This window comes from Girardinichthys multiradiatus, chromosome 18 (assembly GCF_021462225.1).
Source record: "Girardinichthys multiradiatus isolate DD_20200921_A chromosome 18, DD_fGirMul_XY1, whole genome shotgun sequence".
NCBI classification, from domain to species: domain Eukaryota; kingdom Metazoa; phylum Chordata; class Actinopteri; order Cyprinodontiformes; family Goodeidae; genus Girardinichthys; species Girardinichthys multiradiatus.
Window position 1 is genome coordinate 51400541 of NC_061810.1, and position 26614 is coordinate 51427154.

Sequence of the window (26614 nt, forward strand, 5' to 3'; positions counted from 1 at the left end):
ACTCACGATAACGACAAAATCAATGGGAGCCCTGAGCTTGCTTCTCTGCAACAAGGCAGTCCCATCTGGGAGTGATGGGAGACAATGATACCCGAAGTGTGTTGCTCATGCCCAGTCTACTCCGTTATGTTTTGGTGCTGTCACTGCAGAAAACCCCGCTTCATATAGATAGGATGTCGGAAATGGCAAAAGAGTTTTCAGTGCTGTGGTGGCGATCTCAGGGTATTCTGCCATGACTTTAGTCCAGAACACCGGCAGAGTTGCTGTCTCACGCATACTTTAAGGCCGCCGTCATTTGCGATCTCCAGCAGCTGATCTTCTTGTACAGACCTGCTAGATTCACCTGGGAGACTTGACCCATTTTCCATCCTTGTCAAAGGCAACTGCATCATCAGAGGTAAAAAACAACCTGCTATGCAACACTGACTGAAAATCTGCAGAAAGGTTTTGAGGAAAGATTTTATGACCTGAAATAAAAACGACCTCAGATAACATTTCTCATCAACCCATTTACTGCAGACTGTTCAAAGGCCCCCTTGGTGATGGATGAAGCAGCCTCCCAGTTGGAGATGCCTGAACTTTGTGAGGATGACAGACTGAACCACAGAGTTTTGGAAAATTATGCCCACAGACAAATACCCCAACATAAAACAGGCTGCACTCAAGCTATTGTCAATGTTTGCATCAACATGTCTGTGAATCGGGTTTTTCTACACTTAAGCAAGTGAAGTCTAAACGTGAAAGAGATGCTTCGAGTAGCCACAACACAGTACAAGCCAAGCATAAAGACACTTGTTAAAAATAAAGACTGTCAGATGTCCCACTGAGGCCTAGGGACAAAGAAACAAAACCAGTTTGAGCAAGCAATGTGTTATGTAACTAATATTAAAATAGCTGTTTGGTTCTTTAAGGTGATGGTAGGCTTTATTTGGCTCCTCATGCTGAACTGGTTCGCCACCCCTGGTCTACAAGGTTAACTGCAACACTTTTACAAATCTCTAGTATCTGCTTTAATGAATAAAACAGACACCTGCAGCTTTTAGAAGATGTAGCTTTTATTATTTAGAGCAGAGTTGGTCCAGTTTCTTCTGCTCCTCCAGCAGATACAGGAACATCATCAGGTCATTTCTGCCTTTCATAGCGATTTCTCTGTTATTGTGAAGAAAACAAAAGATCTCACAGCACATTTAAACAGCAGTGATGTCAGAACAGCTTTTCACTAATTGTAGCTCTGCTAATATTTTTTATGGTGTTCAATGGTCACACAAAACTCATTACAATCACACTAAGTTCACGTCTTAAAAACTGTACAGGCTGATCAACAGAAAGAAAATTACACTTGATGAATATGATCTCACAAATCTGACACAAAATAAATAATAAATATGCTAAAGTAATAACTGTATTAGGTTCAAATATTTCATTTGCTAAATTTTCCACGGATGGGGGAGAGCAGCGCAGTGAAAGTCACTTTCCCATTGGTCACTAACTTCTTTTAAGCTGCTTACAAACTATCACATACTGTCCGTATTAGTCCAGATGAGCCGGGATGAGACTAGAAGTAGAGTATTTGTTTTCCATCTGTGGCCCAACTGCCCTGTTTTCCCTTCAGGAATGCCTGGAGAGCTCGTTGATGAAGGAAAAGCTTTGGAGTGACTTTTCCCATCTTCAGCCAGCAATCTGCACAGGTATACAGCTGACAGAACAAACTGTCAGAATAACAGAAACCGTTACAGGTGAGTCCTGTTTGGGTAACTGGGAATGGTGTTTGTTTTATTTTGGACCATGTGGAGTATTTTTTATGCCAGGCTGACTCTGCTGCGCTGCCCTGTGACTCATGATAGGAATCCGATTATACTTTTTATTGTCTCACTAACATAGAAAAGTCTAAAAACAACACAACAATGTGCTCTGGGCTCACATGCTTCCACATCAGACCTGATCCATTCCCAGTGTCTGAACAGGATGCCCTGCTCTTCTCCTTCAAGAAGAAGGTGAACTATCTGTCAAACTGGGCTGAACCATGAGGAGGCTGCAAAGGTTCTGGCAGTGTCGTTAAAACTCAGTGGTCCAGATTTGATTATTAGATCCCGATGAACCAGATTCAGACTACAAGGAGCAGATCAGGTCTGAGCTAAAAGTTTCCTGAATTTAAACTTTGTTTTAGTGTAAAGTTGGGATGTCCGTTTACTGAAACACTTTGACCCGGAAGGTGACTCGACCCAGATACTTGTCCCGGTCATCGCTGTTGCGCAGGTTGGATCCCTCCACTTTACATTCCACCGTCTGCTCCACGTTGTAGTCCTCTTTAGTTAGCAACAACTTGACGGCCACCAGCGGCTGGACATAATCAGGCTGCAGACACAAACAGAGTCAGAGGTATAGGTTCTGATTCGCTATGGGATCACAACAACCCGGCAGCAGCAGCACCTGCAGCAGTACCTGAATCCAACATCTGAGAATAGAATCAGCAGAATAAAACACGGCAGCTGGTTTCTTCTAGTTTACTTTGGTTGAACGTCTCTGAATTAAATTCAGAACATTCTGCTAATAAAACAACTGGTTCTGTCCGTTCTACAAGATGTTGGGTTGACATCGGGCTTCATTTAGCAGGTTTTCTTGGTGTTGAGGTAATGTCCAAATGGGTCTGTAAATGTTTTGTGTGGCTTCAATGTGTTCTTCTCCTGAAGAACAGAAGAACAATTAAAAACTGTTTCTCAGGTTGAAATGCTTTTAATTTCGGCTGTGTGAATATAAGAATCAGAATCAGAACCAGGTTTATTGCCACGTTTGTTTTTAGATAAACAAGGAATTTGACTCCGGTCCTCTTTGCTCTGAAAGAATATCTTTTTAAATGTACATATAAACACAACTAATAGAATATAATGGGGGACCAGTCCAAGTCTGCCTGGTGTTGTTCTGGAGCTCTGACTGTCAAGAGTTCATCAGAGAAACAGCCTGGAGGAAGAAACTGTCTCTGTGGCGGCTGGTTTTAGTGAACAGAGCTCTGTAGCGCCACCTGAAGGTAAAGCTCTGAACAGTTTATGTGCAGGGTGTGTGGGGTCTGCAGAGATTTTAGCAGCTCTTTTCTTGACCCTTGACCTGTATAAGTCCTGGATGGAGGGAAGGTCAGCTCTGATTATTCTCTCTGCGGTCCTGATTATTCGTTGCAGTCTGGACCTGTCCTGTTTGGTGGATGATCCAAACCACACTGAGATGGATGAAGACAGGACAGACTGAATGATGGCAGTGTAGAAGATGACCAGCAGCTCCTGGGGAAGGTTGAACTTCTTGAGTTGCCTCAGGAAGTACAGTCTCTGCTGGACCTTCTTCTGAACAGTGTCTATGTGTGAAGACCATCTCAGCTCCAGAGAAATGGTGGTTCCTAGGAACCAGAAGTGGTCCACAGCTGACACAGTGTTGCTGAGGATGGTGTGAGGGGGTATGAGAGGGTGGTGTTCTCTGAAAGTCCACCATCACCTCCACAGTCTTGAGTGGGTCAAGTTCCAGGTGGTTCTGACAACACCAGTGTACCAACCAATTCACCTGTCTGCATGCAGACTCATCACTGTTCTGGACCAGTGATGAGTGGTGTCATCTGCAACCTTCTGGAGTTTCAGAGAATTGATCCTTCTTCTTCCTAACGTCTGGATTTCTCTCGAACTAGCTGATGAGGACACGTTCTTCTCTTCTTAGTGCTTGGAGAAGATCACAGTTTGTTGGTTTCTGTTTCTCCACCTGCAGGTTTCTTGACACACTTCATATGTCAGCAACTTTCTGTCCCGCTCCTGTTTGTTTCTGTAAAATCTCTGGGCTCATTGTTTTATTCTGTTTCTGTGGCGTTTCTAAAGGTTTTGGTCTTGTGTTTGTTTGGCGGTGAAATGCTCATCTCAGGTCAGAGGTGGTGGTTGCTACAAAAGCTGTGTTGGGACCACAGCCAGTATGAACTTTTCTGGAACTTTTAAAATAAATCACATTAACCTATGTCCAGTTCAGCCCAGGAAGAGGAGTCACATCTGGAATCTCAGACCCAAAAACATGTCTTCTGCTCGGCCTTAATCCGGCTGCAGACGCAGCTAACAGAGAAACTGTGCATCAGCTGAAGGTCTTTAAACTCGTGGGCGAGTATAAGACTTCAACCTTCGAGAAATCCTTGGATCTAAAGTGATTACAATCAGGAGGCCGAGTCCTTGCCAATCCTGTACAACAAGATTAAGTAATGATTTGCTGTTTGAGTACCCAGCATTCATTCATAAAAGGGGGTAATTAAGACTAGCTTGACTTCTCTTTTTAAGGCCTACAGAAAGCCCCTGTCCCTAATTAGGGCAGTTGTGCCCCTGCCAGAAAGAGGACAGTGTAGGAGCCGCCAGCTCTGCACATGTCCGGTGTGAACGTCCAAACACTGGAGCAGCGAGAGTCTGGTGTATAAACCTACGTCACTTCCTGCACTTTCTTCTCCTCAAAACAATTACTTGTTGCAGTTTTAAATAGTTTTTTTAGCAGCAAGACTGAAAACAGCGCTGGTTCCCGCCCTTTTTGATGTTGCAGTTACGTTGCAGAGGTGCAAGTCAATAACGTAATCCCTACTGTCCGAATTCTCCAATTTTGCAGCTTATAACCTGCGCACTTCAACCCTTACATGCACTTGTACAAAGTAAACACTTCATAGAGGGGCGTAGGGTGTAGTGTGGGAATTGGGACAGGGACGTGTTCTGTGTTGGTTTTAAAGTTAAGACAAACTTTATTTAAAGGGTGGTTTGTAAACACAGATCAGACATACAGTGCTGTCAACGCTTATGCAGTTTGATCCTTTTATTGATGGTATTTTAAAGGTACATGTTTGACTTGAAAGGAATGGTAGCAGTTTCCTGTTAGCTCCAACTGCTAACGGCTAAGGTAACATGTGACCCGCCGCCATCTTATGAGTCTATTAAGACTCATTTATCCAGGAAGGTTTAGTTCTTATTCAAAGTCATATTTCCTTCTTAATATTTCCTTGAATATTATTGTACTAAATAAAGGCAGCTAATTAAACACCATTGTGAATAAGTCATCCAGGAGGTTGGTTTTAGTCAGCAAATCATTCTTTAAAATATAAGTTTTTTTTAAAAGTATGAAATACATATATAAAATAAATATATATAATGTTTTATCTGATCTTGCATTGTGAATGGTTGTTTAAAAGGTATAACAGTTATTGTCTAAGTTGGTTCCAAGACTAACTTAACCTCATTTCCAGATTCGTCCAGATAATCCTTGGTTCTCAAACATAAATATCATTGAATAGTAATGTTGCATCACTTTATGGGTCATGGTTTTTAACCATTTTTGATTAATTTATTTATATTGTACATTGCTCTTAGTCTTCCTTCTTCTTTCATTCTGTTTGGTAGTTTAGTCAGAATCAGAATCAGAAACAGAAAGCTGATTCTGATTCTGATCCGGGTTGTTCAAGTATGGTAAAGTGTTTGATGATTGAAATATGTTTGACTTTAAGTTGACTTATTTTTGTTAATAAATTCTTGTAATTTAAGAAACTGTGAATGTATTCCATGTGTGTGCAGAGTTCTGCTGTTCAATAATGTCAGAGCTTGGTTCACCCCTTTCATTATTGTTCTAATGCCACCGCCTTATTGGGCTGGTTTTCACAGGACAACACTTAACAGACCAAATTATTATTTAATTCAATATTAAATGATATTAACAATTACAACAATAGGTTTGATCTTCAACAGGTTTTACTCCTCAGGTTCCAAATGACAATATTAAATGGAAATGAAAGCGTCTGACATGTTATGCTTCATATTAATGCCTGGTAAGACCATAACTTAAAGAGATGTCCTGAATATTTAAAGCCTAACCAAATAAAAATAACAGAAAATGAAAATAAATATTTTTTCTTTCTTGCATTTTAATTGGAGCACATTAGTAATTTATTCCATCCTCACTGATGAGGAGAACTCAGGGGAATCAGTTATTTGTAAAGTTAACTTTAATAAAGCAGTTAAATAATTGATGAATATACAGAACATAACTGAATCAACCAGAGGTTTTGTGTCAGAACACAAGAAAGTTTTTATTCAGTAAGCTACAGGTTGCAGTCAGTTAAAAATCTGGACAAATAAATGTTGAGATTGTTAACATTCTAAAACACAATCTACAAACTACAGTATATTTATGAAGACTGAAACATACAATATATTTGATTCTGATAAGTATCATGTCAGCTCCAAATAGGGATTATAGGGTGTTTCACTGAAGCAGAGAAGCAATGTGGTCATTTCTTTCAGTGTTGAAGGAGTATATTATATAGATTATATATAATATCGGTTATTGGTAAGATCAGCAATATTATTATCAGATATCGGCTTAAACTTTCATATGGGTGCTTCCCTACCTCCGAATTACTAAATTTAGGTGTTCCAATTTCTACAAAAATTTTTGAAAGAATGGGTCGTCGTCAGGGTCTCAGTACCATGGTACCATAATGGGATCCCACCTGTACAATGAGTCCAGTCATGAAATCATTCCCACAGCAACTTGGCCATGGAAAAATCTCAGAGTGAGGGACAGCGCATGCTGACGCACACAGTGTGCAGAAGTCCCTGACTATCTGCAGTCAATTAGACCTCCAAATGTCAAGACGCCTTGAGGTTGGCTCAGAAAGGTTGAGCAGAAAGCATCATGGTAAGGTTTGCCATGGCCAAGTAGCTGCATCTAACCCACAGATCAAATCCAATGCAAAGCATCACATGCATGCAGTGGAGACATGTACTGTGGAGTAACGAATAATGCCTCGCTGTCTGGCAACCTGATGGATGAGTCTAGGTTTGGAAGGAGCCAGAAGAACGGCACTTATTTAACTGCAGCTTGTGAAGAGTAAAGTTTGATGGAGGGAGGATTATGGTTTCCGGTTGACTTTTAAGGTGTTGAACTCGACCCCCATAGTTACAGTAAGATAACATCTTAATGCTGTGGCATATGAAAACTTTATTGGGACAATTTCATGCTCTTGACTCTGTGGGAACCATTTGGGGATGGCCAGTGGACCAGTGGAAGAACTTGACTGCACCTCAACCCGACAGAACCTTTCAGTTGAATTAGAGCAGAGACTGTGAGCCAGGACATCTAGATCAACATCAGTGTTTGACCTCACAAATCCCCTTCTGGAAGAATGGTCAAAAATTCCTATAAACACACTCTACCGACACCACACGAAACCCTCTGGATCAAGAATGGGATGGCACTCAGAATCATGTGTGTGAAGGTAAGTAACCCAGCACCGTAGCCAGTATACAAGTCCTTCTCAAAATATTAGCATATTGTGATAAAGTTCATTATTTTCCATAATGTCATGATGAAAATTTAACATTCATATATTTTAGATTCATTGCACACTAACTGAAATATTTCAGGTATTTTATTGTCTTAATACGGATGATTTTGGCATACAGTTCATGAAAACCCAAAATTCCTATCTCACAAAATTAGCATATTTCATCCGACCAATAAAAGAAAAGTGTTTTTAATACAAAAAACGTCAACCTTCAAATAATCATGTACAGTTATGCACTCAATACTTGGTCGGGAATCCTTTGGCAGAAATGACTGCTTCAATGCGGCGTGGCATGGAGGCAATCAGCCTGTGGCACTGCTGAGGTCTTATGGAGGCCCAGGATGCTTCGATAGCGGCCTTTAGCTCATCCAGAGTGTTGGGTCTTGAGTCTCTCAACGTTCTCTTCACAATATCCCACAGATTCTCTATGGGGTTCAGGTCAGGAGAGTTGGCAGGCCAATTGAGCACAGTGATACCATGGTCAGTAAACCATTTACCAGTGGTTTTGGCACTGTGAGCAGGTGCCAGGTCGTGCTGAAAAATAAAATCTTCATCTCCATAAAGCTTTTCAGCAGATGGAAGCATGAAGTGCTCCAAAATCTCCTGATAGCTAGCTGCATTGACCCTGCCCTTGATAAAACACAGTGGACCAACACCAGCAGCTGACACGGCACCCCAGACCATCACTGACTGTGGGTACTTGACACTGGACTTCTGGCATTTTGGCATTTCCTTCTCCCCAGTCTTCCTCCAGACTCTGGCACCTTGATTTCTGAATGACATGCAGAATTTGCTTTCATCCGAAAAAAGTACTTTGGACCACTGAGCAACAGTCCAGTGCTGCTTCTCTGTAGCCCAGGTCAGGCGCTTCTGCCGCTGTTTCTGGTTCAAAAGTGGCTTGACCTGGGGAATGCGGCACCTGTAGCCCATTTCCTGCACACGCCTGTGCACGGTGGCTCTGGATGTTTCTACTCCAAACTCAGTCCACTGCTTCCACAGGTCCTCCAAGGTCTGGAATCGGCCCTTCTCCACAATCTTCCTCAGGGTCCGGTCACCTCTTCTCGTTGTGCAGCGTTTTCTGCCACACTTTTTCCTTCCCACAGACTTCCCACTGAGGTGCCTTGATACAGCACTCTGGGAACAGCCTATTCGTTCAGAAATGTCTTTCTGTGTCTTACCCTCTTGCTTGAGGGTGTCAATAGTGGCCTTCTGGACAGCAGTCAGGTCGGCAGTCTTACCCATGATTGGGGTTTTGAGTGATGAACCAGGCTGGGAGTTTTAAAGGCCTCAGGAATCTTTTGCAGGTGTTTAGAGTTAACTCGTTGATTCAGATAATTAGGTTCATAGCTCGTTTAGAGACCCTTTTAATGATATGCTAATTTTGTGAGATAGGAATTTTGGGTTTTCATGAGCTGTATGCCAAAATCATCCGTATTAAGACAATAAAAGACCTGAAATATTTCAGTTAGTGTGCAATGAATCTAAAATATATGAATGTTAAATTTTCATCATGACATTATGGAAAATAATGAACTTTATCACAATATGCTAATATTTTGAGAAGGACCTGTAGTGTCTCATGTGATTAAAGTATCACAGCATCATGAAATCTTCACATTCTCAGACAAGGTTTCAACATGACAGTAGCGACATTGTGTGGCCACTCAGGGATATTGCATAAAATACTTTTTAACCCCGAGTGAAGATCAGGCCAAAGGCTAGAGTCTGACTGAGTCTGAATGGTCTCGTTGCAATTAATAGCAAGAAATCTAGTTGTTTTCTGAAATGCTTCAGAAAACTGGTGCAAAATAAATAAACTGAACTGAAATGACATGAAATATTTTTGTTTTTGATTTTTAGAGCACCATTTTCAGTTCTTGTGTGCATGGACACCAGCTTGAGCCGCCTCATGTTCAAAGATGTGTTCATCTGGATTAAATTCGTTGGCATCCATGTGAGAAGCTAACGGCCTTTACTTACGTGAGCAATCTTGCCGTAGTACGGGAAGAACATTTTATCCAGACGACCTTCAGGCGGGAAGTAAAGCATCTGCAGCGGAGAGTTTCTCTGTCGAGAAGTGAAACGGGAACTTTGAGTTATCAAAGCTCTCTCACTGCGCTCATTCACAGCAGCTACTCCACATCCACACTTGAAAACCTTCACAGGAGCATGATGGGATAAAAGGAGAGTGTTACCTTGGCGGTACAGTTAATGTATGGATCTCCTTGTGGTTTCAGTCCGATGACCTGCAGACAGAAACATGCACTTCAGTCTGACCTGAAGCTGCAGCTACCAAGTGCAAACAGTCCTGCATAGTTGCTCTAAAATCAGTGACTCATGTTTTAAAGACAGCTGAGATTTCAAAATAAAGTGCAGAAACTCCTAAATTTTAAAAAGTGCTAAAAAGCCACAGGTAAAAAACTGCTCCTGATTCTGTAAATCTTTGCCCTCATGGCTACAAAACAAGCCCAATTCATCAGTCCTCTGCCACCATGCTTTTACATATGGCATGAGGTTATCTCTGACCATGGTGCAGAGCAATATGACCAAACATCTCTACTTTGGTTTCATTTGTCCAGAACAGATTGAAAAAATATGTTTTTGTGCTTCTTTCAAGTGCATCTTTGCAAACCTCAGTCATGCTGACATTGCTCTGTTAGTAAGAAGAAGTTTTCTCCTTCAGATCTTTCACAGAAGCCATACTGGTTAAGTCTTTTCTAAACACTTGTCCTAAACTTCAACCTTTGACCTCCTAACTGAGGCCTGTAGAGTCTGACATAGTGCTCTAGATTTTTTTGTCACTGCGTGCTCTAACCTTCGGGGGATTTTGCTGGGGTGTCCATCCCTGGGAAGATTGTCAAATGTTTTCCACTTGGGGACAATCTTTCTAGAATGATGGAATTCAGATATTTCATAGACTGAAGAGGAGCAGCATCATTTAACTCTCTAACTTTATTGCTGATGTCTTCCCTCCTTGGCATTTTGTTAACACACACGCAGCAAACTGCAAAAACTTCTGCTTTTACTAAAGTGCTCACACTGATCATGATGATCTGTGAAACCACGCATCTAATCAGCAGCTTCAGGCTGCATTGTTGATTATTATTATGTTTATTCTCCATGCTGGTCGTTTTCATTCTGCTTCTATTTCTTATTAATTTCTTATCCATATTAAATTCAGCATTTACTGTGATCTCCTTGTTTAATGAGGTTTCATTTGGTAAAATGACTAAAACAAAACGGAGGAAAAAAGGTGGAGAAAAGTGAAGTGAACAGAGGAGCAGAGCCTGCTGATGGAGGAGAGGAGTGTTAAAGGTAGATTTGGTTCTGGGATCACGGTGGGAACCAACAGACATTCCCAGTAGATCAATGCGTCGTTCCCTCTGCTTTCAGCACCAGCCTGGAATGTGAGCATCTTTGGTTCCTGCTGCATTCAGAAGCTAGAGAGGAGATAGCAGCACCAGAGAACTTCTCCACAGATGTTGGAGATGATCATTTAGGCTGCTGACATCATCATGAACATTACAGCAGATTCACCTCATTTACATATTCCTGCTCTGGATATAGAGCTCAGATTATTGGACTGTTGGACACACTTTCTATTTATGTATTTGTTTTTTTGTCTTTTTCCAATTTTTTCCAAATGTATTTTTGAAAGAATTTTACAATCTGTAAATACTTAAATAATTCTGTTCTATATTGTTTGTAATTTTGTTCATGTTTTATTCATGGCTATTTATTATTATTTCTATTTTTTATTTATCCTTCCTAATATTACCTTACAAGAGGTTGACCTTTAACCTGTCCTGCTGCTGAAACTATTGTTGGGAGCCACAGCCATGGTTACAACGCGAAAGGCCAGAACAGACTTTCCTGGAACTTTCAAAATAAATTGCATTAACCTACTTCCGGCACAGCCAGGAAACGGGGTAACTGTGGACTTCCTGTGACGTCACTGTCCAAATAAGCACCGTTCTTGCTACATCCTGCCTCCTCTACGCGGGTCACACAGGGACCTGGACAGAGGGACACAGCGCGCTAACGTCTCTCTGCTGGCAAACAGACATAAACTCTTCAACTGGATCCAAGGATGTCATACGATCATCGATCATATGCATAAAGTTAAGTACGGATGAATTGTTGTTTGTGTATCCGGTATTCATTCATGAACGGGAATAATTAAGGTACAAGCCTGGTTTGACTTTCTCTCTGAGGCCTGCAGAAGCAAACTGTGTTCCAGAGAGTTCCCAGCAGAGACCCAGTCTCTACGAAGCCGAGTGGAGCAGTTTCCCAGTCTGAAGGAAGGACAACGGCCCAGCATCACCGTGGTTACAGTAACTGTGCAGTTGGTTGGCAGACAGAGCGAGCCGTCTTTCACCCACAGCTACAGAGGTTAGCTGGAAGCTAACCGTTTGTTCACAGAGCTTTCTTCAAACGTTGTCGTCGCCCAGACGACTCCTCCTCAACACGTTTCAAACGAGGTTAGGTTTGGGCAGAGAGATTTAGGGTGAAATGATTTTGTTTGTGTTGAACTCAGCTATCTTGGTGCTAGCAGGCTATCTGCAGCACACGTACTCAGGATGTGTTCTGTTTGTGTTTTTAAAGTTAAGACAAACTTTATTTAAAGGGTGATTTTACACAGAAGATTGATCATAACGCGCCGTCCGTGCTTATGCATTTTAACCCTTTTATTAACCTGGTATATTAAATGTATGTGTTGATTCTGGTGCTAAGCTATCAGTTTCCTTTGTTAGCTTCAACTGATAACAGCTTAGAACACATGCTTGCATACTTAGGCCCATTTCTCCAGAAAGATTTGGCTCTTTTCCAAAATATTTCCCTAAATATTTTACTATTTAATTAATAATATTTCTTCAAATATTATTTTAATAAATAAAGGCAGCTCATGAGACACCGTTGAGAATTAGTCATCCAGAAGGTTGGTTTTATTCAGCAGATAATTATTTAAAACATTATTTTATTAAAATAATATTTTATCTGATCTTACATTGTGAATGGTTGTCTAAACGTTTGCTGATTATTGTCTAAGTTAGTTCCAAGACTAACTTAACTTAATTTCCAGATTCTTCAAGATAATCCTTGGTTCTCAAACATAAACATTGCATGGTAATGTTGCATCACTCTTTTGGTCATAATTATCAATCATCTTTAACCAACTTGTTTATATTGTACATAGTCCATTAGTCTTCATTATTCTTTAATTCTGCTTGGTAGTTTAGTTGGATTGTTTTAGCAAAGTAAAGAGTTTGTTGATTGAAATATGTTTGACTTTGAATTTACTTATTTTTGTTAATAAATTCTTGTATTTTAAGAAATTGTGTGAATTTATTCCATTTACAGGGGTTGGACAATGAAAGTGAAACACCTGTCATTTTAGTGTGGGAGGTTTCATGGCTAAATTGGACCAGCCTGGTAGCCAGTCTTCATTGATTGCACATTGCACCAGTAAGAGCAGAGTGTGAAGGTTCAATTATCAGGGTAAGAGCACAGTTTTACTCAAAATATTGAAATACACACAACATTATGGGTGACATACCAGAGTTCAAAAGAGGACAAATTGTTGGTGCACGTCTTGCTGGTGCATCTGTGACCAAGACAGCAAGTCTTTGTGATGTATCAAGAGCCACGGTATCCAGGGTAATGTCAGCATACCACCAAGAAGGATGAACCACATCCAACAGGATTAACTGTGGATGCAAGAGGAAGCTGTCTGAAAGGGATGTTCGGGTGCTAACCTGGATTGTATCCAAAAAACATAAAACCACGGCTGCCCAAATCATGGCAGAATTAAATGTGCACCTCAACTCTCCTGTTTCCACCAGAACTGTCCGTCAGGAGCTCCACAGGGTCAATATACACGGCCGGGCTGCTATAGCCAAACCTTTGGTCACTCATGCCAATGCCAAACGTCGGTTTCAATGGTGCAAGGAGCACAAATCTTGGGCTGTGGACAACGTGAAACATGTATTGTTCTCTGATGAGTCCACCTTTACTGTTTTCCCCACATCCAGGAGAGTTACGGTGTGGAGAAGCCCCAAAGAAGCGTACCACCCAGACTGTTGCATGCCCAGAGTGAAGCATGGGGGTGGATCAGTGATGGTTTGGGCTGCCATATCATGGCATTCCCTTGGCCCAATACTAGTGCTAGACGGGTGCGTCACTGCCAAGGACTACCGAACCATTCTTGAGGACCATGTGCATCCAATGGTTCAAACATTGTATCCTGAAGGTGGTGCCGTGTATCAGGATGACAATGCACCAATACACACAGCAAGACTGGTGAAAGATTGGTTTGATGAACATGAAAGTGAAGTTGAACATCTCCCATGGCCTGCACAGTCACCAGATCTAAATATTATTGAGCCACTTTGGGGTGTTTTGGAGGAGCGAGTCAGGAAACGTTTTCCTCCACCAGTATCATGTAGTGACCTGATCACTATCCTGCAAGAAGAATGGCTTAAAATCCCTCTGACCACTGTGCAGGACTTGTATATGTCATTCCCAAGACGAATTGACGCTGTATTGGCCGCAAAAGGAGGCCCTACACCATACTAATAAATTATTGTGGTCTAAAACCAGGTGTTTCAGTTTCATTGTCCAACCCATATATGTGCAGAGTTTATGCTGTTCAATAATGTCAGAGCTCGTCTCACACCTTTCTATTTTGTCCTAATACCATCGCCTTACTGGGCTGGTATTCACAGGACAACCCTTAACAGACCCAAATATTATTTGATCAAATATTAAAATATTAATATTAAATATTAAATAATATTCTCAGATTCATAGTCATAACACTATTTAATTTCCCCCTAGGGGGTTGATAAAGTTAATCTCAGGAATCTTTGGGAATACGGTCCCCGTTCATTTGTGGTTGTCTTGATTATCTCCTTCAAAACTGTAAAGTTGGTAGAGCCTTTAAACTACCGTGCTGTATGTGAGTAAAGGCTGGGCTTGGTACTGTACTGACCCGGTTCATCTTGATGATGACGCAGGGTTGCCCTTCAGCGTACCCGAAGCTGGTGTCCGGCAGGCCGGAGCACTGACGCAGAGTGCTGCGTTTAAACTGACAAACCTTCTTTTTGGGCTGTTCATCCTGATCCGTGTATTCACCCACCAGACACAACTCGTTCCCCTCCTGGATGCTGTCATTGTATTCTGAAAATAAGCAGATGTGGTTTTATTGTGAAAGTATCCCGACTAAAATAAAGAGAATTGCTGTGTTGAACCAGCCAATCATCATCCATGGTCTCAGCACACAGAAGCTTCAGTTCAGGTGCTCTAAAAATTGGTGGGTTTGGATTTGACTCACGCTGCAGAAGGTCACGCAGCTGCTGGACATACGGGTTGTATTGTGTTGGTTCAGAGTGGTTGTAGGAAATCTCAATAGCTTGAGGACGAAGAACCAAGCCTTAAATAAAGCAAAGCATCAATGAAATAGTAAAAATACAGCTGGGAATAGCATTCTGTACTAGGTAGCGGCGGTGGTGCGTGGGTAGGGGGGTGGGGCCAGTAACCTGGATTGGCCAGTCGGTCCTGGTGCCGTGGAACGTCATCATCCAGTGTCTGTAACATCACCCACATGGTGAGGGTAAACATTCCCGCCAGGAAGCCATAAAAGATGAGGTAGAAGAGGAAGATGAGACCTGGAGGGAAAATCAAACATTTCTTTGTTTACATCTGCAGAAACAAACAGGAAGTTATCATGTCAGTCAGGCGACTGTGGTTAGTTTACACGGTCTAAACAACTTAGTGCTCTGCTCTTCAGTCTGCAATAACTCTCCAAGGTTTTTCTCCTTCACTCTTTATCCTTTAAACATTTAGTTTAACACCTTGTAAATCATTTCGGATGTGCCTCAAACCACCACACAGCCAATGTATATACCACTAATGTCTAGTGATGCATATCCAACACATTCCAAGGATCGTATTGGAGGCATTTTGCTGCCATCTAGTGGCCAAAGCTTTTTCAACTTATGCCTAATTTAGCTCATTTGGAAACTTCTGCGATTTGTGTACAGGTCCTTCTCAAAATATTAGCATATTGTGATAAAGTTCATTATTTTCCATAATATCATGATGAAAATTTAACATTCATATATTTTAGATTCATTGCACACTAACTGAAATATTTCAGGTCTTTTATTGTCTTAATACGGATGATTTTGGCATACAGCTCATGAAAACCCAAAATTCCTATCTCACAAAATTAGCATATTTCATCCGACCAATAAAAGAAAAGTATTTTTAATACAAAAAACATCAACCTTCAAATAATCATGTACAGTTATGCACTCAATACTTGGTTGGGAATCCTTTTGCAGAAATGACTGCTTCAATGCGGCGTGGCATGGAGGCAATCAGCCTGTGGCACTGCTGAGGTCTAATGGAGGCCCAGGATGCTTCGATAGCGGCCTTTAGCTCATCCAGAGTGTTGGGTCTTGAGTCTCTCAACGTTCTCTTCACAATATCCCACAGATTCTCTATGGGGTTCAGGTCAGGAGAGTTGGCAGGCCAATTGAGCACAGTGATACCATGGTCAGTAAACCATTTACCAGTGGTTTTGGCACTGTGAGCAGGTGCCAGGTCGTGCTGAAAAATGAAATCTTCATCTCCATAAAGCTTTTCAGCAGATGGAAGCATGAAGTGCTCCAAAATCTCCTGATAGCTAGCTGCATTGACCCTGCCCTTGATAAAACACAGTGGACCAACACCAGCAGCTGACACGGCACCCCAGACCATCACTGACTGTGGGTACTTGACACTGGACTTCTGGCATTTTGGCATTTCCTTCTCCCCAGTCTTCCTCCAGACTCTGGCACCTTGATTTCTGAATGACATGCAGAATTTGCTTTCATCTGAAAAAAGTACTTTGGACCACTGAGCAACAGTCCAGTGCTGCTTCTCTGTAGCCCAGGTCAGGCGCTTCTGCCGCTGTTTCTGGTTCAAAAGTGGCTTGACCTGGGGAATGCGGCACCTGTAGCCCATTTCCTGCACACGCCTGTGCACGGTGGCTCTGGATGTTTCTACTCCAGACTCAGTCCACTGCTTCCGCAGGTCCCCCAATGTCTGGAATCGGCCCTTCTCCACAATCTTCCTCAGGGTCCGGTCACCTCTTCTCGTTGTGCAGCGTTTTCTGCCACACTTTTTCCTTCCCACAGACTTCCCACTGAGGTGCCTTGATACAGCACTCTGGGAACAGCCTATTTGTTCAGAAATGTCTTTCTGTGTCTTACCCTCTTGCTTGAGGGTGTCAATAGTGGCCTTCTGGACAGCAGTCAGGTCGGCAGTCTTACCCATGATTGGGGTTTTGAGTGATGAACCAGGCTGGGAGTTTTAAAGGCCTCAGGAATCTTTTGCAGGTGTTAGAGTTAACTCGTTGATTCAGATGATTAGGTTCATAGCTCGTTTAGAGACCCTTTTAATGATATGCTAATTTTGTGAGATAGGAATTTTGGGTTTTCATGAGCTGTATGCCAAAATCATCCGTATTAAGACAATAAAAGACCTGAAATATTTCAGTTAGTGTGCAATGAATCTAAAATATATGAATGTTAAATTTTCATCATGACATTATGGAAAATAATAAACTTTATCACAATATGCTAATATTTTGAGAAGGACCTGTATATTGTATGTGCTATGACTGCATAGTGGTAACACTTGGTGGCACTGTTGCCTTGCAGCAGAAGGACCTGGGTTCAAATCCCGGCCTGGGGTCTTTCTGCATGGATGGATTCTCTCTAGATACTCCAGCTTCCTCCCACAGTGCTAAAATGTGACTGTTAGGTTAATTATTCTCTCTAAATTGTCCTGAGCAGTGACTGTGTTGTCCTGTGTTGGACAGGCAACCCATCCAGAGTGAAGGCCCCCAATAATGAATGAATGGACATGCTCTATTTGAATTACAACTTAATTTGTAATGTGTCTGAACACCCAACCAAAAAGCAAATAATTTAATACTTTGATGTAACACAGATGTGCAGCTAGCAGAATATGAAACACAGGGTGGTTGATAGGCAGAAAGTAACTGGAGTTCATGGACGATAGTTTGCCTAGATTTAAATAAATGTACAGAATCTCTGAGCTCCATGGCTTTCTGTGCAGATCTCACTTCTGGGAAGTAAGATAAAATGCTTCCATACTTAAAAATGTAAAAAATTGAATTTTTCTTTATGTTTAACCTGAATATTTAAGAAACACAGCAATGGCAGAAGAAAATTTGTGAACTTAGCAGCCAGAGACTGAATGTCACCCAGTAAGACCCAGTTAGGAGTACTTTTCATCCCCATTCTGTGGTTGGACAACAGTAGACCACCCAAAAACTCCTGAGCAGACTCTACATTACCGGGAATCTACTACAGTACTATGAAACAGATTTGCTCCCTAATGGATTTCTTCTGGTTTTATTTTTTTAGACTATCAAATAAATATTAATATCAAACAGAGAAAACCTGAGTAAATACAAGAAGTGTTCAAATGATGGTTTCATTTATTAACTTTAATAAGTTTCTAAACCAATCTGGCCGCCTGTGGTAAACTGTGATTAATTTGGGTTTCTTTTCACCTCCCACACCCTCGTCTAATTAATAAATTAATCAATAAATCACTTAATACAACCTGACAACATAAAGTAGGCTAAAAGATCTCAAAGGCAGCACATCATTTTCTGATCGATAGAAATTCAAAACAGCTGACAAAGACGATAACATCTACCATCTGGAATGGGTCACAAGGTCCTTTCTAAACATTTGGGGCATCAGAGAACCACAGTGAGAACGCATACTCGTACTCTTACTCATTGTCTTCCACTTTATCCGGGACCGGGTCGCGGGGGCAGCAGACTCAGCAGAGACACCCAGACGACCCTCTCCCCAGACACCTCCTCCAGCTCCTCCGGGGGGAGCCCAAGGCGTTCCCAGGCCAGCCGAGAGACATAGTTCCTCCAGCGTGTCCTGGGTCGTCCCCTGGGCCTCCTCCCGGTGGGACGTGCCTGGAACTGATGCTCGAGCCACCTCAACTGGCTCTACTCCGAGCCCACAACAGACCCATTACTGCGGCAGCCGCACCAATCCGTCTGTCAATCTCCTGCTCCATTCTTCCTTCACTCGTGAACAAGACCCCGAGATACTTAAACTCCTCCACTTGAGGCAGGAACTCCCCTCCAACCTGAAGAGGACAAGCCACCCTTTGCCGGTCGAAAACCATGGCCTCGGAGGAGCTGATCTTCATCCCAGCCGCTTCACACTCGGTTGCAAACCACCCCAGCGCATGCTGTAGGTCTTGGCTAGAGGGGGCCAGCAGGACCACGTCATCTGCAAAAAGAATAGACGAAATCCACTGGTCCCCAAACCAAACCCCCTCCGGCCCTTGGCTGCATCTAGAAATCCTGTCCAAAAAAGTTATGAACAGGACCGGTGACAAAGGGCAGAACTGCTGGAGTCCAACATGCACCGGGAACAGGTCCAACTTAGTGCCGGCAATGTGGACCAAACTCCTGCTCCGCTTGTACAGGAACCAGGTGCCCCCTAATAAAGGGCACCCCGATTCCATACTTCTGGAGCAGTGCTTCACCAACACTGTTTATAGTCGGGGTGGGAGGCTGCTGACCTCGACTGGGGACATTATCGGACGGTGGAAGGAGTACTTCAAGGATCTCCTCAATCCTGCCATCACACATTCCCTGGTGGAAACAGAGGCTGGGGACTTGGGGTTGGACTCTTTCATCACCCAGGCTGAAGTCACCGAGGTGGTTAAAAAGCTCAGCGGTGGCAAGGCTTCGGGGTTGGATGAGATCCGCCCTGATTACCTCAAGTCTTTGGATGTTGTAGGACAGTGAGAACCATTACTTAGAAATGGAGAAAAGATGGAACTGGGGTAAACCTTCTCAGGAGTGGCCGGCTTACCAAAATTATTCCAAGAGCTCATTGAGGACTCATCCAGGAGGTCACAGAAGGAAGGTGTTTGTCGCTTTAAATCTGCTGTAAAACTAACAGCATTTCAAATAAATAACATCCTACCGACTGTCAAACACGGTGGTGGGAGTTTGAGGAATGTCTGAGGATGCTTTGGGCTTAACGATAATGAAAAACAAGCTATATGGCAAAATATTGTTGAATGCTGTGATACCGATATAATTTGCATCTATAAAAAAAAATTATTTAAAGTGTTAATGACTTTCTGCTTTGGGTTCAAAAATAGACCTCAGATAATGAGTCGTCTACCCAGCTACTGGAAAAGCTGCTTGTGGCCGATGTCTGCTGTTTGGCATTGTTTCAGTGTAGTTTCTTAATGACTGGACCACCTCACCACCTCTGTATCTTTTGACGCTTTTTACATTTAGCAACGTCACCAAATAAACCACAGATACAGAGAGCCTGATGGAACAGTTTTTTAATAAGTAGCTAACATTTATTCCTGTCCAGGTAGTCCTTTGCGATGTGCGTACTATGCAGAGGTATTGTCTAAATGGTAAATTTGCGATAGTGGCCTAGTCAAAACATTCAGACTTGAAAGTGATTGAGATGCTGTGGTGTGAGATTAAACAGGCGGTCCCTGTAGGAAAGCCCTTCATTGTGGCTGATATTAAAAAATTCTCCAAAGCAGAGTAGGCCAAAACTCGTACACAGCGATGTAAAAGACCTTAGCCAGTTTCTGCAGTTGCTTTTATCAATGTTGCTGCTGCCAAGAGTGGAACAACCAGTTAGAAGGTTTAGGGGGTAATTACTTTTTCACATAGATCCAGGTTGGTTAGGGTAGCTTGTATCTCTTCATCAGTTGAAATCTGTGTTTTGTACTGAGTTAGGTGTTTGTCTGAAACCACAATTATTTGGGGCACGGTGGTGCAGTTGGTAGCACTGTTGCCTTGCAGCAAGAAGGTCCTGGGTTTGATTCCCAGCTGGGGGTTTTCTTCATGGAGTTTGCATGTTCTCCCTGTGCATGCATACTCTGGCTTCCTCCCACAGTCCAAAGACATGCCTGTTAGGTTGATTGGTCTCTCTAATCACCCTTAGGTGTGTGAATGAGTGTGTGCATGGAAGAAGTGGTAGAAAATGACTGACTGAAGCCACCACTGCTGCCCTCATAAAAAACTGCATAAGGAAGGAATTTTTATTAATATTTCCTTCCATCAATGAAAGATGGTGAGATAAGAAAGTGGCAACAAAATGAAAACCAAAATTAAACTAGTTTTATAGTTTCAGTTTCTTTATTTTTCGTTTCCTTATTGTTACGCAAAATCATTCAGCTTAATAAAATAATTTGGCCTTTATTTTAATGTCCTCTGACAGAAATGTTACATTTTAATAAATAAAAATTTCAGCTTTAGGAAAATGAATGAAATCATTAAAACAGTTATTTTGCAAAAATTAATGAAAACCTGAAAGCAGAGAAAGAATCGAGTCAGAGAAAAATGACTGAAAGTCTTTCATTCATTTATTGTCACCAACGTTCAGAACCCGGTCTTTTACTGGGAATCTGGACTGGTCCAACAAACTGGACCGGTCCATTAAACTGGTCCTGTGATGTCTAGATAATTTGAGCTGGTTCTACTGGGAATCTGGACTGGTCCAACAAACTGGACCGGTCCATTAAACTGGTCCTGTGATGTCTAAATAATCTGAGCTGGTTTTACTAGGAATCTGGACTGGTTCAGTAAACTGAACCGGTCCATTAAACTGGTCCTGTGATGTCTAAATAATCTGAGCTGGTTTTACTAGGAATCTGGACTGGTTCAGTAAACTGAACCGGTCCATTAAACTGGTCCTGTGATGTCTAGATAATCTGGACTGGTTCAGTAAACTGGACCGGTCCATTAAACTGGTCCTGTGATGTCTAAATAATCTGAGCTGGTTTTACTAGGAATCTGGACTGGTTCAGTAAACTGAACCGGTCCATTAAACTGGTCCTGTGATGTCTAAATAATCTGAGCTGGTTTTACTGGGAATCTGGACTGGTTCAGTAAACTGAACCGGTCCATTAAACTGGTCCTGTGATGTCTAGATAATCTGGACTGGTTCAGTAAACTGGACCGGTCCATTAAACTGGTCCTGTGATGTCTAAATAATCTGGACTGGTTCAGTAAACTGGACCGGTCCATTAAACTGGTCCTGTGATGTCTAAATAATCTGGACCGGTCCATTAAACTGGTCCTGTGATGTCTAAATAATCTGGACTGGTTCAGTAAACTGGTCCTGTGATGTCTAAATAATCTGGACTGGTTCAGTAAACTGGTCCTGTGATGTCTAAATAATCTGGACCGGTCCATTAAACTGGTCCTGTGATGTCTAAATAATCTGGACTGGTTCAGTAAACTGGTCCTGTGATGTCTAAATAATCTGGACCGGTCCATTAAACTGGTCCTGTGATGTCTAAATAATCTGGACTGGTTCAGTAAACTGGTCCTGTGATGTCTAAATAATCTGGACCGTTCCATTAAACTGGTCCTGTGATGTCTAAATAATCTGGACCGGTCCATTAAACTGGTCCTGTGATGTCTAAATAATCTGGACTGGTTCAGTAAACTGGTCCTGTGATGTCTAAATAATCTGGACTGGTTCAGTAAACTGGTCCTGTGATGTCTAAATAATCTGGACCGGTCCATTAAACTGGTCCTGTGATGTCTAAATAATCTGGACTGGTTCAGTAAACTGGTCCTGTGATGTCTAAATAATCTGGACCGGTCCATTAAACTGGTCCTGTGATGTCTAAATAATCTGGACTGGTTCAGTAAACTGGTCCTGTGATGTCTAAATAATCTGGACCGGTCCATTAAACTGGTCCTGTGATGTCTAAATAATCTGGACTGGTTCAGTAAACTGGTCCTGTGATGTCTAAATAATCTGGACCGGTCCATTAAACTGGTCCTGTGATGTCTAAATAATCTGGACTGGTTCAGTAAACTGGTCCTGTGATGTCTAAATAATCTGGACCGGTCCATTAAACTGGTCCTGTGATGTCTAAATAATCTGGACTGGTTCAGTAAACTGGTCCTGTGATGTCTAAATAATCTGGACCGTTCCATTAAACTGGTCCTGTGATGTCTAAATAATCTGGACCGGTCATTAAACTGGTCCTGTGATGTCTAAATAATCTGGACTGGTTCAGTAAACTGGTCCTGTGATGTCTAAATAATCTGGACTGGTTCAGTAAACTGGTCCTGTGATGTCTAAATAATCTGGACCGGTCCATTAAACTGGTCCTGTGATGTCTAAATAATCTGGACTGGTTCAGTAAACTGGTCCTGTGATGTCTAAATAATCTGGACCGGTCCATTAAACTGGTCCTGTGATGTCTAAATAATCTGGACTGGTTCAGTAAACTGGTCCTGTGATGTCTAAATAATCTGGACCGGTCCATTAAACTGGTCCTGTGATGTCTAAATAATCTGGACTGGTTCAGTAAACTGGTCCTGTGATGTCTAAATAATCTGGACCGGTCCATTAAACTGGTCCTGTGATGTCTAAATAATCTGGACTGGTTCAGTAAACTGGTCCTGTGATGTCTAAATAATCTGGACCGGTCCATTAAACTGGTCCTGTGATGTCTAAATAATCTGGACTGGTTCAGTAAACTGGTCCTGTGATGTCTAAATAATCTGGACCGGTTCAGTAAACTGGTCCTGTGATGTCTAAATAATCTGGACCGGTCCATTAAACTGGTCCTGTGATGTCTAAATAATCTGGACTGGTTCAGTAAACTGGTCCTGTGATGTCTAAATAATCTGGACCGGTCCATTAAACTGGTCCTGTGATGTCTAAATAATCTGGACTGGTTCAGTAAACTGGTCCTGTGATGTCTAAATAATCTGGACCGGTCCATTAAACTGGTCCTGTGATGTCTAAATAATCTGGACTGGTTCAGTAAACTGGTCCTGTGATGTCTAAATAATCTGGACCGGTCCATTAAACTGGTCCTGTGATGTCTAAATAATCTGGACTGGTTCAGTAAACTGGTCCTGTGATGTCTAAATAATCTGGACCGGTCCATTAAACTGGTCCTGTGATGTCTAAATAATCTGGACTGGTTCAGTAAACTGGTCCTGTGATGTCTAAATAATCTGGACCGGTCCATTAAACTGGTCCTGTGATGTCTAAATAATCTGGACTGGTTCAGTAAACTGGTCCTGTGATGTCTAAATAATCTGGACCGGTCCATTAAACTGGTCCTGTGATGTCTAAATAATCTGGACTGGTTCAGTAAACTGGTCCTGTGATGTCTAAATAATCTGGACCGGTCCATTAAACTGGTCCTGTGATGTCTAAATAATCTGGACTGGTTCAGTAAACTGGTCCTGTGATGTCTAAATAATCTGGACCGGTCCATTAAACTGGTCCTGTGATGTCTAAATAATCTGGACTGGTTCAGTAAACTGGTCCTGTGATGTCTAAATAATCTGGACCGGTCCATTAAACTGGTCCTGTGATGTCTAAATAATCTGGACTGGTTCAGAAAACTGGTCCTGTGATGTCTAAATAATCTGGACCGGTCCATTAAACTGGTCCTGTGATGTCTAAATAATCTGGACCGGTCCATTAAACTGGTCCTGTGATGTCTAAATAATCTGGACTGGTTCAGTAAACTGGTCCTGTGATGTCTAAATAATCTGGACCGGTTCAGTAAACTGGTCCTGTGATGTCTAAATAATCTGGACCGGTCCATTAAACTGGTCCTGTGATGTCTAAATAATCTGGACTGGTTCAGAAAACTGGTCCTGTGATGTCTAAATAATCTGGACCGGTCCATTAAACTGGTCCTGTGATGTCTAAATAATCTGGACTGGTTCAGTAAACTGGTCCTGTGATGTCTAAATAATCTGGACCGGTCCATTAAACTGGTCCTGTGATGTCTAAATAATCTGGACTGGTTCAGTAAACTGGTCCTGTGATGTCTAAATAATCTGGACTGGTTCAGTAAACTGGTCCTGTGATGTCTAAATAATCTGGACCGGTCCATTAAACTGGTCCTGTGATGTCTAAATAATCTGGACTGGTTCAGTAAACTGGTCCTGTGATGTCTAAATAATCTGGACCGGTTCAGTAAACTGGTCCTGTGATGTCTAAATAATCTGGACCGGTCCATTAAACTGGTCCTGTGATGTCTAAATAATCTGGACTGGTTCAGTAAACTGGTCCTGTGATGTCTAAATAATCTGGACCGGTCCATTAAACTGGTCCTGTGATGTCTAAATAATCTGGACTGGTTCAGAAAACTGGTCCTGTGATGTCTAAATAATCTGGACCGGTCCATTAAACTGGTCCTGTGATGTCTAAATAATCTGGACCGGTCCATTAAACTGGTCCTGTGATGTCTAAATAATCTGGACTGGTTCAGTAAACTGGTCCTGTGATGTCTAAATAATCTGGACCGGTTCAGTAAACTGGTCCTGTGATGTCTAAATAATCTGGACCGGTCCATTAAACTGGTCCTGTGATGTCTAAATAATCTGGACTGGTTCAGTAAACTGGTCCTGTGATGTCTAAATAATCTGGACTGGTCCATTAAACTGGTCCTGTGATGTCTAAATAATCTGGACCGGTCCATTAAACTGGTCCTGTGATGTCTAAATAATCTGGACCGGTCCATTAAACTGGTACAGTGGATATGATCTTCTGATCTTCACAGATGTCACGATAGCTACATTAACTCTTTTTTTTTTTTTATATTTGCTCGGTTCGGTTCGAGGCATAGCAGCAGAAAACCCTTTTCTAAAACGAACCGTGCCGAACCGAGCTTCGGTTCGTTTGAACTAATCACGCAGAACCGTCCCTCTTACCCCAGCTGCTGGCGGTTCGGCCCAGGAACTCTCCGGTCCGCGGGTTGTAGATTAAATCCTTCCAGGATTCTTTCTTCTCCTCCTTCTTTTTCTCCTCCGTTTTCTCCACCTTCACCTCCTCCTTCACCTCCTCCTTCACCGCATCCTTCTCCTCCCCCTGCGCCTCTTTCTCCTCCTTTTTCTGCTCCGCGTTTGTCTCTTTAGGCGGCTCCTGGTTCGGTTCTTGGTTCTGGACTTCTGAGGCGGACGACATGCTGGTGTGGCGCCGGAGTGATCCGAACCGGGCTAATTAATCTGCGTTTAAAGCGATCCGTTGGATTTGTCAGCGATGCTCGCTCTGGAGCCCAACACACACACACACACACACACTAACGCGCGCGCACACCAGGAATGCGCGCGCACTCACCCACGCACGGCAGCGCACGGACTGCTGCAGAACGCGGAGCATGCGCAGCACGGAGTCCCGAGGGTGGGTTCAGTCATGGTCAGAGAAGCTGAGAGGAGAAGGTTCAATTTGATTAACTGATTAAACAGCCAATTAAGTCACATGATCAATGATGTGAGGAGGTTCTGATCCACTCAGAGATATTACCCGTCTGATCCTTAGAATGACCCACACACACTCTCACCTTCCCATAATAATATAATATAATATAATACAATATAATATAATATAACATAATATAATATATAATATAATATAATACAATATAATATAATATAATATATAATATAATATAATATAATATAATATAATATATAATATAATATAATATAATATATAATATAATATAATATAATACAATATAATATAATATATAATAGAATAGAATAGAATACATATAATATAATATAATATAAGTATATAATATAGTATAATATATAATACATACTATAATATATATAATATAATATAATATAATATAATATATATAAATATAATATAATATAATACAATATATATAATTAATATAGATAAATATAAATAAATACTAATATAATATATATAATATATATATAGATATATATATAATATAATATAATATAATATATATAATTATAATACAATATAATATAATATAATACAATATAATATAATATAAGCATATATAATAGGTGAAATATATATATATATATAATAGAATATATACAATATATATATATAACATAATATAATATATATAATATAATACAATAATAATATAATATAATATAATATATATAATATAATATAATATATAATATAATATAATATATATATAATATAATATAATACAATATAATATAATATATAATAGAATAGAATAGAATACAATATAATATAATATAATATAATATATAATATAATATAATATATAATACAATATAATACAATACAATATAATATAATATAATATAATATAATACAATATAATATAATATAATATAATACAATATAATATAATATAATATAATATAATATAATATAATATATAATATAATAT

At 41.1% G+C, this 26614-nt stretch overlaps 1 protein-coding gene across 1 annotated transcript; it reads right to left on the minus strand.

Moving 5' to 3' along the window:
• Positions 1–1037: 1037 nt before the first annotated feature.
• atp1b3b (ATPase Na+/K+ transporting subunit beta 3b) lies at positions 1038–25533 on the minus strand. The gene is made up of 7 exons (XM_047391118.1): positions 25131–25533; positions 14875–15003; positions 14670–14768; positions 14328–14515; positions 9532–9582; positions 9317–9403; positions 1038–2355 (listed from the first exon to the last, which is right to left on the minus strand). The coding sequence occupies exons 1-7, from the start codon at positions 25381–25383 to the stop codon at positions 2188–2190; spliced, it is 975 nt and encodes a 324-aa protein (XP_047247074.1). The 5' UTR covers positions 25384–25533; the 3' UTR covers positions 1038–2187.
• Positions 25534–26614: the final 1081 nt, after the last annotated feature.

Excerpts from the sequence above, each read along its gene's own strand:
- atp1b3b (XM_047391118.1), bottom strand. The coding sequence starts at position 25,383 with ATGTCGTCCGCCTCAGAAGTCCAGAACCAAGAACCGAACCAGGAGCCG. Across the intron at positions 14,769-14,874 it reads GGACCGACTGGCCAATCCAG|GCTTGGTTCTTCGTCCTCAA; the intron begins GTTACTGGCCCC and ends GCTTTATTTAAG. Across the intron at positions 9,404-9,531 it reads ACATTAACTGTACCGCCAAG|AGAAACTCTCCGCTGCAGAT; the intron begins GTAACACTCTCC and ends ACTTCTCGACAG.